Source organism: Thunnus thynnus, chromosome 12 (genome assembly GCF_963924715.1).
Source record: "Thunnus thynnus chromosome 12, fThuThy2.1, whole genome shotgun sequence".
Taxonomy (NCBI): domain Eukaryota; kingdom Metazoa; phylum Chordata; class Actinopteri; order Scombriformes; family Scombridae; genus Thunnus; species Thunnus thynnus.
In genome coordinates this window covers 18,240,952-18,256,746 of record NC_089528.1, presented here as the reverse complement: position 1 = coordinate 18,256,746, position 15,795 = coordinate 18,240,952, and the positions used below count along the sequence as shown (strand labels likewise).

At 38.0% G+C, this 15,795-nt stretch overlaps 2 protein-coding genes across 3 annotated transcripts; one reads left to right on the top strand and one right to left on the bottom strand.

Annotated features, from left to right (window-relative positions):
• The first annotated feature begins 1,507 nt into the window (after positions 1-1,507).
• On the top strand, positions 1,508-6,125 carry LOC137194285 (RING finger protein 11-like). The gene is made up of 3 exons (XM_067606036.1): positions 1,508-2,161; positions 2,686-2,855; positions 4,145-6,125. The coding sequence occupies exons 1-3, from the start codon at positions 2,039-2,041 to the stop codon at positions 4,314-4,316; spliced, it is 465 nt and encodes a 154-aa protein (XP_067462137.1). The 5' UTR covers positions 1,508-2,038; the 3' UTR covers positions 4,317-6,125.
• Positions 6,126-7,194: 1,069 nt separating this feature from the next.
• Positions 7,195-15,747, bottom strand: LOC137194280 (retinoid isomerohydrolase). Of its 2 annotated transcripts, none has more exons than XM_067606029.1 (15): positions 13,731-15,747; positions 12,638-12,883; positions 12,288-12,370; positions 11,919-12,069; positions 11,314-11,421; positions 11,062-11,203; positions 10,798-10,945; positions 9,614-9,695; positions 9,390-9,522; positions 9,136-9,275; positions 8,910-9,039; positions 8,700-8,814; positions 8,506-8,600; positions 8,300-8,411; positions 7,195-7,735 (listed from the first exon to the last, which is right to left on the bottom strand). In XM_067606029.1, the coding sequence occupies exons 2-15, from the start codon at positions 12,646-12,648 to the stop codon at positions 7,590-7,592; spliced, it is 1,596 nt and encodes a 531-aa protein (XP_067462130.1). In that variant the 5' UTR covers positions 12,649-12,883; positions 13,731-15,747; the 3' UTR covers positions 7,195-7,589. The 2 variants fall into 2 exon arrangements, with proteins under 2 accessions (XP_067462130.1, XP_067462129.1); XM_067606028.1 differs by having other exon boundaries at positions 12,638-13,819; positions 15,572-15,747.
• Between the last annotated feature and the right edge of the window lie 48 nt (positions 15,748-15,795).

Here is a 15,795-nt window from a genome sequence, read left to right as displayed (position 1 = left end):
CAGTTACTTTTAGGCTTTATAATTTCAAACATTCCCTTGTTACAGCTTCTCATTTGTGAGATTTGCTGCTTACAATTGTTATTTGCAGCCCTAATCTCACATGAGTAGTGCCATTTAAATGAGAAATGAAAACTAAAATGTAATGGCCTGATTTTTTTTAGAGGCAACAATGATTAAAGAACACCAGACACTTCTAAAAATTCTAGTTAACAGCAATGCTGAACGACAACACTTACCACTGGCACTGTATGTTTGTGGAAAAAGTAATAATATATTCCCATTAGCTGCACAATTACTTTCAGAGTCTCAAAAAAGTGCTTAACAACAACAAATACAAGAAAAAAAATATATAAATAAATAAAAAATAAAGAAATAAGAGAAAAGTTTAAGGAATCAAAGGTATATGAAAATCAATCATAATGTGATTGTTTAAAATAAACAATCACAAATAGTGCAGATTGTTAGGTGAGATAGATGAGGCAATGTGAAAAAAGTTTGATCAAAAATCTTCCACTGATTTTTCATAACACATTCAATCACTGATCTTTTTGTTGAGCTGACAAAATGCTAATTCTCATTATCATAAGACTACACTCACAGTATTCTGATTACACCCACAGTAGACAGATTACACCCACAGTAGACAGATTACACCCACAGTAGTCAGATTACACCCACAGTATTCTGATTACACCTACAGTAGACAGATTACACCCACAGTAGTCAGATTACACCCACAGTAGACAGATTACACCCACAGTGGACAGATTACATGAGTAATTAGATTGATTTTCTTAAATCTCTTGCTCATCTTTTCTCTAATTGTACTTTTATTGCACAATTCTGGTCAGATTTTTTTTTTTTTCCAGACTGTAAGATAAATTTAATTGTGTCTGTTGAATATATAATAGTGTGTTTTTAATGTATTACCTCTAGACTTCTGTGATACAAAGAACCAAGCACTTTACAAAAAACACAACTGCATTTTGTACTGTATTATATCACATTATAATATTTATATTTACCATATTTTATATTATATACTTTACTGTGTATTTTATTTTATTTATTTCATTTAACTATAACATGTGAATTTCCCTCCACTGGAAAACAATTGTATCTAACATATAATCCTGTGTAACATATTGTATACCCAACTAATATTTTTAATTTATGCTTTATTAATATTAATGTATTTTTTAGGGATTTTTTGAATGTATTTCTCCAGCCTTATTGGATACAGCCAATTAGTATTAAGTTGTATATACTATTAAGCCAATTTATGTCTTCAATTAACTGTATCATGGAATTTCTTCCCCCCCTCGTAACACATTTTTATGAAAAAGTAAACATAAATTTAAAAATTAAAATGTTTTATTAATATGTTTTATATTAATATTTATTTATTTTTCCTTTTGTTTTAGTCACTGAAAGGGGCGGGACTTAGTCACTCTCTTGAGATTACGTATAGGAAATTATCCAATCACCGTGCAGAATTGCACCCGGACGTCATAGCCAACGGACTGATAACATGTCCTCCGGTTGAAGAAAGAGCTAGCAAGGAAGCAAACTGTTTAATATCACTCACGAAGTTAAAACGCGGAAATGTCGCTACAGTCTAACACTCAGACCGCGCAGTGCTACAGTCACAGTCGGCGCTGAAGCAGATATTTGGTTGAAATTTTGATTCCTACGAAGGAATGAGCGACACTTTTCAAGGAAGTCGCGCAGCTGGCTAGCGAAAAGTAGCTAGCTAGGCTGCTAGCTGCCGTTAGCAGGAGTTCTTTGTTTTGTTTTTCAGTTGGATGTACGTGTAAACATGAAGAGAAACTAGATTGGACACTTGCTTAAGCATTTGACGTTTAACTAGGAGTTTTATAATCATGCACACAGTTTCTTTGGCAGCAGGCAGTTGAAGTGTACATTAATGGTTTCTGAGTTGTCAGAAAAACACAACTAACAAGCCGCCGAGCGCAACTTTAGCAACAAAGATCTTCATTTTTAACGTCAGCCAGGACAGGACGGGGAACACGAAGATATGGGCAACTGTCTCAAGTCTCCGACATCAGACGACATTTCTCTGCTTCATGAATCCCAGTCAGACAGGGCGAGTTTCGGGGACGGGACAGATCCAGACCTGGAGCCTCCTCCGCCGTACCAGGTGAGAAGCTGCTAACAGCCAACCTCCAGGTTATTAACTCAAGGAAAACAAAGTGGACATGTTAAAAGTCTTGGCCTATCTAACCTTGTCCCTTCTTGGTGTTTGGCCTTCTTCTTAATGATCTTCGCGTCATTAAATAGGCACTAAGTGAACTAAAGTAATTTGTTTTAGTGTTTAATCTCACTGACTGGCGTTGCAAAAATGTCCAGACCTCAGAGCTGCTACATATTAAATATTTATCTCAGCACTCTTCACTTCTTTGCACCATTTGCATCTTGTTTGCAGTTCACAGAAACGGTTTCACCTGTATATAGTCATTCCTTGTGTATGTTTATGAAGATTGTTGTGTTGTTATTATGTGTAACTACACAAAGAGCCACTAAACCAGTCAAATTCCTTGTACATACTTTGCCGTTAAAGATGATTCTGATTCTGACCAGTCAGACCACTTTGTGTAGTAGACAAAGTGACCTGATTATAAACTGGTTTTGTTTCATTTTGATGGTTTCTGTGTCTGTTACCAGGAGCAGGCTCACATGCCCATGTACCATCCCACGCCCAGTCAGGCCCGTCTGGCCACCCAGCTGACAGAGGAGGAGCAGATCCGCATAGCTCAGCGCATCGGCCTCATCCAGCACCTGCCTAAGGGAGTTTATGATGGAGGGCAAGACGGCTCTGAGAAGAAGATCAGAGAGTGAGGATTTTTCTTTCCGTGTGACATGTTTACACAGAGGAAGGTTACAGGTCATTAGAGCTGGGCAGTATGAACTAATTCGCATAGATCTTTTGTACTGATGACGCTGTATGATTAATATTTAATATCAGATAATGGCGCATGAAATTGTCTGTGGGGAAACAAATCATTTGTAACATGCACAGTGCCCAAGCACGTGCAGGTGAAGTTGTGACTGTTTAATTTTACTTGTGCAGAGATAATTAATCAATGTGCCAAATACCAGAAAATGAATGACTATTTTGATAATCTATTCATTATTAAGTCAAACTCAAAGATCTAAGGATTATGTGTGGTTTAGATCATAAAGCCCTCTGGGGTACGTTTGTGGCCAGGCTGTATAAATAAAATTAACTTGACTTGAAAGTTATTTATCAAGCAAAGCTGCCAGTTTCTGAAATGTTAGGATTTACTGATTTACCTTTTTTCTGTTTAGTATAATTGTTTTTTTATTTTTGGATTTTGGACCCTTAATCAAACAAAATAAGCAATTTAAAGATGTCACCTTTGGCTTTGGGAAATGGTAATCATAACTTTTCACTCTTTTCAGATGTCTTACAGCTTAACCAATTAACTGTTTTACTAATCAATAATTAAAATAGTTGTTAGTTGGAGTCTTAATATCATTAAAATCATTAGAAATGTGAATATATTGGCCTTCATATAAGAGAAGCTGTAATTGTTTGATTTCCTTCAGCAAGACCAATCAAATGAGTTCAGAGAAATTGATCACAGTTGGACTTCAGCTAACACTTATTTGATTATCATTAAATCTAGCAATATATATTTTTAATTAATCATTTAGTCTATAAAATGTCATAAAATACATTAACAGTCCGTCATTTCCCAGAGTTCAAGACGACATCCTAAAAGTGTTTGTTTTGGCCAACTAACAGTCCAAAACAAACAAACAAACAAACAAAAAAGGATATTTAATTTTTAATCATATAAAATAGGGAATAGCAGCAAATCGTCACATATGAGAAGCTGGATCCAGACAATTTTTTTTAGACATTTTTATTAAATAAATGACCTAAATTATTATTCAATATTCAAAATTGTTGCCAACTAATTTTCAGCATTCAGTCATTCAGCTGCATTAATTTATGAATCGTGTCACAAAAGGCAGCACTGAAGTTATATAAAGATATTAAAATTACGTAAAACCTTTTGATCTTAGAGCTGTATTCTCACACTGTCAGCTACATACTGGTGTGTTTTTTAAGCTCTTTTATTCCATCTGTTTGCAGATGCGTGATCTGTATGCTGGACTTTGTGTACGGGGACCCCATCCGGTTCCTGCCGTGTATGCATATCTACCACATGGACTGTATAGACGACTGGCTGATGAGATCCTTCACCTGCCCCTCCTGCATGGAGCCCGTGGATGCTGCCCTGCTCTCCACCTACGAGACCAACTGATTTTTCACCCTTCCTCCCCCCGCAGTGCTTAGATCAACGTGGCCCCCCTCCAGCCCCCAAACCCACACACAAACCTAACAACTGCCCTCTTATAGAGTGAGAGGAGCTAAAAAATGATGTTGGCTGTTGTCTTGCACTTTCAAAATGTCAAAATTCACTCACCTAATGTTGGCCTTCCATGCCCCCCCTGGTCTGACACTAAATAAGCTGGTCTTAAACATCAACACGAGTCAGTAAGAAACTGTTTCCAGACAACCCTGCATGATTGTGTTTGTGTGTGTTTGTTGTGCTGAAGCAGTGTCCAGTGTTACGTTATGTGGCGAGCACGTGGGATTTGTGTGTCTGCGAGCTGTTTGGTGACTGTGCATTTCCACTTGAGCAGGTCTCAGTGGTGTTTCCTCCCAACTGACCCCCAGTTCACCTTCATTCCCAGTTACATGTCATCTAAATGGACAATTAGGTTTAAGAAATGATTGACCAAACTGCAAAGAGATTTTGCTAGAAATCTGTTGTATTCAATTTGAAGTTTCCTGTGGCAACGGTAAGCAAAGACTTCCTCAACATTTTGATCTCCATTAACACGGTCTCATGTTAAAATGGCTCTACGCTTAGAGATATGGGAATACACAAGTGGAGTCGACACTGTTGGTGAAAATAAACAAGAAATTGAGCCAAGGTCGTCAAGGATTACACAAAAATATGCACACACGCCCTGCAGAAGTCATCCAAAGTTTTTAGGTACACAGTAATACTTAAAGGAGATCAAGGCTGTATGATATTTGTCTTTGGTTTCTCTACATGGCCACACTTAAAAAAAAAAGTTTTGTGTTGAAAGGGGAAAACAATGTTGTGTAACGTGAATGTTTCACCAGACGGTGTGTAAAGTAGCTGGCAGCCAATGTAAAGGGCTCATTTGTGCATGGGCAGGTGGATCAGTCAGTTAAAAAAAAAAAATTAGAAATGCTTGCACACACTTTCATCTGATCCAGAGATTTGCACTTTACTTATAGGACAGTATCTAAAACAATATATTAATATATGTACCTTATAACCTTGCACTATCAATACTTCATTCCTGTTTTTCCTGAGATGCAAAAGTTATATAGCTGATAAAGATATTTTCAAAGCTGTCAGTAGTTACTTATCACATTAAAGTAAGCCTGGAGATGTATTTCATGAAATCTGTGATTCAGTGGGGTGAGCCTCTGTTTCGTTCTGCTTGATTTGACTCGTGTGTGTTTTGTGTGTAAGTGAAGGGACAGAGGCTTGCTCCGGTTTAAGAAAGAAAAGAGGTGAGATTTAAGGTGAGTTTTAAACTGTTTAATTTTGAATTTTACATAAATACAGCGTCACTTTCATTATTATACATCACATTTTTGTTTTATTACACTATGATTTATGTTTTTTTGTTGCTCTATTTCCATTCATTGTAGCAGTGGTTACAGGGAATTGTTTGGTGGTAGTGTGGCTGTCTGTTACTGTCTGTTTTACCTTAATATTTTTTTTGTTACATTTGTGTAAACTTAATTGTGTATTTAGGACAGTAAGTATATAGCTTTTACACTGGTTTAAGAAGCCTGATTGTGCAAACCTCTGTCCCAACTGAATTTCAGAGTGAGAAACTTCTCTTACGGTGTGACGGTTTTCAAATGAGATATCATGTTTTCCATTGAGCTTTCCTTTGCTGTGTTTTTCAACTTAAGTTTAAACTTAAGAATTAATATTTCCTGTAATCTTGTTTTATTTCTTTTTTTTTGGATGGCTAACAAGCCCTCATGTAAAAAAAAAAATAAATGAGGAAAAAACATATTTGGTATATTGGTTTAATTAAAGAACAGGCAGTCACCCCCCTTCCTCCAAAAAAAAAAAAAAAAAAACTGCTTGTGAAGGAGACTTAATGCACACAATGCACACATATTTGTGGCACTGTGATTGCCAAAATGAGAGATTATGAGAGAATACTCGGTTGCAAAATATTCTTTAGAGCCTTTTATTAATGCAATCCTAAAATCTGGCGGTGGAGTTAAAAAACGTGACTACATAATCAGGGTTCTCCATTTGACTGATGTAGAAAGCGAGCCAAAGCCACATTAGTAATGTTAAATGCTTTGTTTCCTTTGCTTGCATCAGCTGGTGAGGAAACGTGTCCATGTGAGAAAAACGTTTTATAAGGGACATACAAACACCTGAGATTGGAATTAAAATGACAAAAACGTAAAGTAAATCCTCGTCTGACCATATGCCCACGAGACGTGTCCATTCAGACTAAATGGACCTCTTATTCATTGTATACAAAGGCCACACATCCATCTTTATGTAGTAGTTGATTGCAACTTTCTTTCTTTCTTTGTTTCCTCAGATTAAGCACTGACACAGATAATCAGCTTTTCTGTGCTGCAAGATCTGCATGTTTCTACTTTTCAGATCAGATTGAGGGAACTTTGAGTAACACAATAAGGACAGACATGGAAAGGTCAGTCGTTTAAACACAACCATAATGAGATTTTGTGTGGCAACATATTAAATCTCTGCAAATATCTCAAGAATTTTGGCTGAAGGGTTGTTTGTACTGATTGTATTTGCTGAAGCTCCAATGGATCTGTGACTTATCAAGAGAAATGCTTGCTTTTTCTAAGAAAACACCACAAAAGTGGATCACAATGCCCCCTTTTCTCCAAAAGAAACATCTTTTTGCCAGACTTGAACAGAGAGATGAGATCATAGCGTCAGCAGTCCTGGAGCTGGCAGGGATTGAATGTGTTGTTCAAAAACATTTTTGCATCATGAAGTCTTGAATCCCACATGAAGGAGTCTCTCTTTAGTCAGTTTACCACCATGCCAACTAGTAAAAAGCTAATAAACAGGCCGCATGACAAACAAGAAAACAACAGCATTTTTTGATTTTACTTGAGTTTATTTATAATGTAGAAGTTTATTTTTCCAACAATGAAATACTCTTGTGAAACAGCATTTGGACAAATTTGTACATTTTTGTATTGAACCGATACTGACAATTCAGGGTTATAAGTTCTAGTACATCAAGTTGAGGCACAGAATCGAGTCTCAGAAAGGTACACTAATTCACACAATATTTTTTAATTTTCTTTAACAATGCACATTGACAGCAAACGGGGACAATCATTTTTCCTGATAAAACTTTATTTTTCTTGACACAATGATACCTTTAGTCATTATTTATCCCCGTTCTAACTCTGAGTGGCAATTGAGAACCCTAAAAATGGTTGACTACTTAACGACCTGAGTGATGCATCATTACGGTTTGTACATCCCGTGAAAGGTGACAGGAATGGAGCACTCCACTTCGGCTCTGGCGACCTCAGACAGATCCTTGGCGTTGAGGATGAGGAGGTATGCTGGTCTCTGGGAACCAGGAGCCGCCACAATGGTCAGCAGCACACCTGTGGACGCATCAGCAGCCTCGCTTAACAAGAGTTCTCGATTTAGCGTTAAATTTCTTTAACATTGTCAGACTCACAATAGATGGTTTAAAAAGAAGGATCAAATCATCTTTTTATTCCATGCATTCTTCTTCCTTGTCAAAACTGGCTGCTTACAATACCCACAATGCAACTTTGTTAACTCGAATGTACAGATTTGGGTGTGTGATGCCAGCAGCGGATAATGTAGCCTCAAGCAAAGATGAGTAGCAGGCTACAGAGGTCTAGTAACCTCACTTTCTGACTTCTTACTCCCAGATTTTTTACATTTTCAAACTTGTGGTCTTCAGCCCCAACCGATGTTGCCTCAAATTATATTATTGAGGCAATTTATCAGACTTTGCACAGCTCCCTCTGAAGCCACAAATGGATTTACACAACTTTTTCCACATGCAGTTCTATTCCTCAACAGACTTTGATGTGTAAAATCGATAAAGTTCCCCTTTCACAAAACCCTCCTGAATAACCAGTAATTTGCCTTAAAACAAACCTTTCATAGTACATTTTTTATTGCTGATGACATACCATCATCCTCATCGACCCCATCAGGGGTCTGAACAAACAGGGGCTCTGAGGGGTAGGAGTCCGGCTCCTGCCATACCCAGGTCTCCTTGGTCTTCACATTCAACTTGCAGATCTACACAAAAGACAAGGCACAAAAAAAAGTCTATGAAAGAGGCTGTTTGCCAGATTTTGAGTCTTTAACCACTGGAGGTATTCTGCTAACGTACCCTGTCTGGTATGAAATGGTTGAGACCCAGGCCGTAGGCGTATGTGTAATTCTTCCCTCCATACCTCTCGTAGTTGATCTGGGGGAACTCAAAAGCTACAAAACAACATGAAAATGGTTACATGACTAAGACATTCCTGGCATCTGCTAAAGACGGTGACTGAGAGAATGAATTTTGATGTTATGTGTTGATACCTTGGCGAGGTCCAGAGAACAGCACCTCAGGCTCCAGCCAGATCGTCCCGTCAGCATGCATCACCGCTGTGGCCGTGGTGTACGGCAGGCTGACGAGGTTCTTCCCCTGCTCCTCCTACATCAGACCCAGAAAGAGACGAAATCAAACAACGTGAGACTCCTTGAGGGTGACAATTGGACTCTTTTCGATGAGTAAGACGGGTGACTCACCTTGTGGACGTCCAGGGGAATAACATATCTGCGGACCTCCGGCTGGGGCGCCATCATGGCCGCCTTCTTCACCTCGTCCCAGTTGGCTCTCAGGTTGGCCAGCCACAGGTAGTTGTAAACAAACTCAAAGCTGCAAGAATGGAGGGATGACAGCAATATCTCTGCATCAAGCAACTCTGCAAATGATAAATGGCTTAAAAAGTCTAATATTGAATTATTTATTTACCCCTTCCATGCACATAGGTCAAAAACAATGAAGCCATTGTCCTCATAGGTGTTGATGTGATGAAACATGCCAATGGGTGCCCCTTTGAACTTGTGGTCGATGTACTCTCCTGGGTCTTTCTTGGCGATGTGGAACAATGTCTATAAAATGTACGACAAAATAAACATCATGAGATTTCAGGAGAAGAGCTGATGACGATGAAGGTTTAGTACATTTAAAATCACCAAAGATATCAATCTATTGTGATTTCTTACCCCTTGGCTCTCATTGGACTCGAAGCAGTCCATGTAGTTGGAGCCTCGGATGCTCCAGGCGCTCAAGAATTTCAGCAGATTGATTTTCACTGGGGTCTCCACAAAGACAAAGTAGTTGTCTGACATGCCGAAGCTGAAATTGATGAGGACAGAGTATCAAAACCTGCACTTAACGAGATAACGTTGACACAAATCCTGTCAGCTACAGTATACAACACACACACCTGTGCACGTAGGAGGGCTTGAACCTTTCAGCACTGGGGAACTGCACCACCACCTTGGACTTCTCGATGGGATCAGATTTGTCTAAGAAAGACGGCAAAAGCATCTTGTGATGTTTGATACAGGCGGGAAGATATTTCATAATATAATTTCTTGTCAGGAAGTAAATATTCCTACAATTTGTTTTTCAGTTTTTTTTAAGGAAAATATGCTGCCCCATTTATTGATACATGGTCTTATTTTTATTTTTCGTACTGTACTGTACTTGAAGCCAACTCTGTTTGCCGAGATTTATTTTGTTTTTTGTTGTTTGTTGTGTTACTTATTTTTCATTGCTGTACGGTAATATTATGTTTTGTATGTATTGAAAATGTTATTAAAAACTTATATTACAATGTAATTTCTTGAAAAAACCTGGTGCCTACATTACCCACAATACAACTTGACTTGATTCACTCTAATGTAGCTTGCCTCAAGTAAAGATGAGGAACATGTTGATATTTCATAATATGATTTCTATAAAACTTTAAACAATAAATGTAATGTCTGTTTATTCTAGAAAATGTCTAAACGAGGTATACTATTATTATTTTGAAATATTTCAGTTTAGCTGGCTGAAGGTAAATGACTCGATTCACACTACTGTACAGTTTTGAGTGTGCTAATTATGCTAATGTAGCCTCAATCAAAGATGAGGAGCGGCCTACAGAGGTCTGGTACCCTCTCTTCTTTCTAACTTCATACCTCAGATTTTTTAAATTTTCAAACTTTTAGTCTTCACTCTCAACCGACGCGGCCTCAAATGACATCACTTGAGGCAATTAATCAGCTAGCCTCAAGCAAAGGTGAAGAGAGTGTCAAGCTATTTCTAATTTCTATGTAAAATTAAACAATAAATGTTATTCCAAATAATGTCTAAAAAAGGTGAACTCATGTATACTCCAGTCAATAACGAGTTATTTTGAAGTATTTCAATTAAGCAGGCTGAAGGGGACTGACCATGAGAAAAATAACCTTTTGAAAAATGTTATGTTTGATTTTGAGAAGTCACTGTTGCTTTAACAGATTGATTTAACCCTGAATCACCATTCACCAGCATATTTCCGTGCAAAAAAAAAACCTGAGTTGAAGCTGTTAAAGTGCCTGTGTGTGTTTATTGTTACATGCCGACACCGCTGATGCCAACCTTTCTGTGTGGGTGGTATCTTGACGATGTTGTAGGCCAGCGTTGCTCCTTTCCCCATGCAGTTCCCAATGTTAAACACAGTGCCGTCTCTCTCAATATGGGGGTGGGCTGTCACTCCATTAATGTTGATATAGTTGCACATATCAACCTACATAGAAAAGAAATGCATTTAAACGGAGCCTCATTATGAAGAATACGACAGCTCAGAAGTTTATAAGCGGTAAAGTCAGTTTCTCACACCTCACACAGTATGATCTAATGTACCTTCTTCAGCGTCTCCAAGGTATCAGTGTTTACTTTAGTGATGTAGTTGGTTTCTGTTACAGCGTAGAAATCCTCACCAACAGGATAGACATTCACCAGGCAGTTGTCTGTGACCTCAACACCCTTGAAGTAAGAGAAAAACCTGCAAACAGAGAAAAAGATTACAATTCCATAAATAAAGATGTTTTAAGATAACGATGATCGACATCTCAAGTGTAAGGACGAGGTAATAAAAAATCTGTGTGTGTTCACCTGGAGAAAATGTTTTTGCAGGGATCGGGATATGCAAATGTGCCAAACTCAGTGATCACCACACGCTTCTCTGTGATGGCTCGCACATAAGCATCTGTTCTGACAAACCTGAATAGAGGAAAGCATAAAAAAGTAAGAATGTATTCTAAAACACAATATATGACTTTTTGAAAAAGCTCATTGTTCAATGCCCTGAAAGGCCGCATGATTCTAACTCCCAAATGTTTAATTATCAAGCACATGCAAGTGTAACAATGACTTGGTAAACATGAGAACTTGCAGGGATATGAAACTCATCTGAGTAGGTAATCCATCACAGGGGACATTGTGTCTGTTTTATTAAACTTATGATGTTATTGTATGGTTGAGATGCAGTTCCAAGGATTATCATGCAACAAAAACATAAAATATACACATGACGCTTACTGTGATGGGATACATATCTCAAGCAAGTTTCAAGTGTCTGCAGATTGATTTTGATGCTGTATGGAAACCAGTGCAGGTTCCAAAATCGAAACCAATATAGGAAAATGATCATCCGTAATGTAAAGTTTTCAAATGGACTAAAACATGACAAAATGCTGCTATTGTCCTTAAAATCTTACTTTCGAAAGTAGGTGACCTGTCCGTTCTTGAAGTCAAATTTGTGCATGAGGGCCTGGCCGTCAAAGAGGTGATAGAAGGGTTCATCTCCAACCTCAAAAAGACCAGGTCCCAAACGGAGAAGACTTCCTTTCAGAAATGAAGGAATCCTACCTGTAAAACATCAACATAATAAACATAAATCAGAGTTTGTTTTTAAAATTTGTAGCATACATTCAGAGATCTGTGTTCTCAGTCTCTAATGAGTTACAGGAATGTGCTCGCTCCAAGTGAATTCCCTGAAGTGAATTCCCTGAACAGTGCAATCAATATATGAACATCAAAGAATCGTTTGCTTGCAGTGCATTTTTGTCTGAAAGTTGCAAACAAACCTGTGACTGTTGCTGGAAGTGTCTCAGACAGCTCCTCGCATGTCTCGAAAATCTTCCTGTAGCCACCAGCTGGGTGTTCAAATCTGTTCTCAATAAATCAGGAAATCAAACACCATTGCAGTCAAGTGGATGAAACTTTCAAGTTTAATGTTGCAGTTTAAATCAATATCTTTCTGACAGGTCAAGAGTTCAGCGCGAGCTTTTAAATCCCTCAGGAGCTTAACCAGCTGCAGACCCTCTAAGCACTCAAGTCACTGTGTAAAAGTCACAGGATCAAGTCAAAGAAAACACGCTAGAGCCAGTCAAATATTCGGTCTCCATTTGTAAATTATATTTCATCAGAAACTCACCTGCTAACCATGGTTCCTTCCTCTTGTTGTGGCAACACACAAAGCAAACTCTTAAGAAAACCTCTGGTCACTTCTGAATTGGAAGTCTCTGACCTCCCAGTGGATTTGGGGTATTTATTCGTCCAGTCCCCCTCACAGTCACTCCAATCTGTGCCGTAAACCTTTCTCCTGGCCAATCATGTTGCACCATGAACAAGAATCCCATTGTGCCAATATCCTCTGCTGGATGACTCAATGGCCACCCTCCTGAAACCGGATTTATTGCCAAGAATATTTATTGCAGGGAATTGGAGAACATGTTGCAACGGTGCATGTGATTTTTTTTTTTCAATTGCATCAATTGTTCAGATTTCGTCCCTTAAAATAAAGTGGTGCTGAGTCACACAAAGTATATTTCAGAGTACTGATGCAATGTAAAGGCGTTAAAAAAAGCATAAAGCAAGTCTTAAAAACAACAGAATGTAAATTTAGTGATTCAGATTAATTGCCATCCACATTACTGACAGTCTTGGTTACACGTGCAACAACTGCCCACCTATTCAGACTATTAAGGATCTGAATTTATACAAAGAACCATTAAATGAATAAAAACCTGTTTGTATTTCAGGAGAATACTACCTCTTTAATTTAGATTAATTAATAGTTTTCTGAAATAACAAAGGATCACGCAGATAAAAATAATATTTATCCTGAAACAACAATAACAGCTGCTATTATTAGGAGATCTTGTACAATGACCGTTACGCACAATGCTAATTCGATGAAATGAGGCCAGTTGTTCTTTGGTCTGAACACAAAATGCCTTAACTCGCTTGTCTCAGTGCAACCATAATCCAGGTGCAGGGATTATGCTCTACGTAGCCTGAAGACAAAAGCTGTATTATTTCTCCTGGGAAAAAACACCATTAGTAGAGAGAGTTCTGCCAGTCACTGTTGTGTCTGTGGCAAGATTTTGATGGGCTCTCCCAACCTTAAACACATGTTAGATTGTTAAACACGTGGTGGACTGAATTTAATGAGCAGTATACAACATTTTCTATCTTCTCTTAAGCCAGCGTGACATGTCAGTGATCAAACTGGTGCTTAGTCAAACCTCAGGAAGAGATATTTTTGCTGTCACAGGGTATCAAAGCCAGGCAGGACCTCTAAAAGAACACATCCAGCTTTCCAGCCAAGGGAAACCTAAAGTGAAACATAAATGCATTTTGGCAATTACTCTCAGTTACTCTTTAATAAAAAATATACACTCTTTGACAGAACAATCCTAATTTAAAGTCCCCTTATTGGCCTTTTCCAGGACTTCCAACCAGCTCAGTAGCTGTTATGATTTCATCCACAGCAGCTTTTAAAACCATCACGTTCCTTCTTGACCTTGGAAATAACTTGACAGCCTAATTTCGAGGTCAGTTTACTTGCTTTTTTCATACAGCTTTAAGCTCTATCACATGGCCTTCATCAGCGGATGGAGTTTGCTCAGTTGTCATGGAGATGATGAGATCCAGCCTCAGATCTAAAGATCCATCTCACCTATCAGATTCATCATCCGTGATAACTGAGCCAACGCCAACTGCTGATGAAGACCATGTGATACAGTTGAAATAGAGAGGAAGTGGACCTTTTTTAGTTGACAACACTCTAACACATTATAAAATACAACATGTCAGACTTTGTCAGGGATAAAACGATAAAGTCCTCGACATTTCTATCGTTATGCCTGATGAAAATGGAGACAAAATGGAGACAGATGTTCAGTGACCTTACACACACACACACACACACACACACACACACACACACACAAAGGTGTCAACCAAAAACCTGAAAGGAGATACAAATATAACCAAAGCTGGATTACCAACCAGCAAAGCAGGCAACTTCTCCAAAAGCTCCATACTTTTTTTGTGTTAATTTAATTGACAATGTGTTTGGTAATATGCATCACTGATGCACAAAATTATATTATAATGACTTTAAGGTGGATCTTGATAACTTGATCTTGAGGGTCCGTGCCAAACTCAAGTTTTAGGGCCTCGATTATTTCAGTTTTGTGCTCAGATGTGGCACGTCGCTAAATTAATGTATGCTTAATCAAATTACACACATCACACAGCAAATCTGGGGCCCCTGACAAGTAATACGACCCTGGTTATAATCATAATCTAATACATGTCTAATAATGTACTTTCTACTCCACTACAATTATTTGACAGCTTTAGTTACTTTCATATATTTAATAAAGTAAAATAATATTGAGCTCATAAATCAGCCTGCATTATTAAAGATTAACCAAGTGGTTCCCAAACTTTTTGGCTTGTGTGCCTTTACAAAAACATCAATGTGTATTAGTGTCTCTTTGTTATGTCTGAGGTCTATGAGATGTTTGCAGTTCCCACCAAAGAGACATTTCCCCTCTCATGGTTTCAAATAAATAACTGTTTGAGGCCCACTCTACAATATTTCACTACAAGGCATGGATTAAAGAAAGGTTCTGAAAATTAATCCAAATGTATGCATCAGAACTTTGCTTTTTTTCTTCTTCTTTCCTACCCAGTCTATCATCTCAAGACCCCTCAGATTTATCTTGTGAGTAGTAGTTCAAACTAGCTCCATCTTAAGCGGCTACAACAGTAAAATGCTGCTTATACATTGACTCATCAGTATGGATAATGCACTTTATTACATGTATTTAATTTTATTTATTAAATACATTTAACTACTATTATTTAAATTTACTTCATCAGTCAGAGCCTGACTTTCTGCAAAACCAGTACTTTTACTTTAATACTTTAAGTAGATTTAGCTGGTTATGCTTATGCACTTTTACTGAAGTTAGATTTTGAATGCAGGACTTTTACTTGTAATAGAGTATTTTCACATTGTTGTATTGATACTTTTACTTAAATAAAGGACCTGAGTACCTCTTCCACCACTGACCTCAACCAAATCCCGTCTGTGAAGACAGTAGAGAGGTCTGCAGAAGAGAAGCACTATGCAAGTCATCATGGTGATGCTACAAGTGTGGCAAAGGTGCTGGCCCTGTGCTTATGTTGATCACATTCAGATCATATTTCTTGTTTATGTCGAGTTCAAAATGGAGGGCGACCTCTGCTGGATGATTATTGCAGATGAAAACTGTCCCTACATTTTAGCTTTGCATA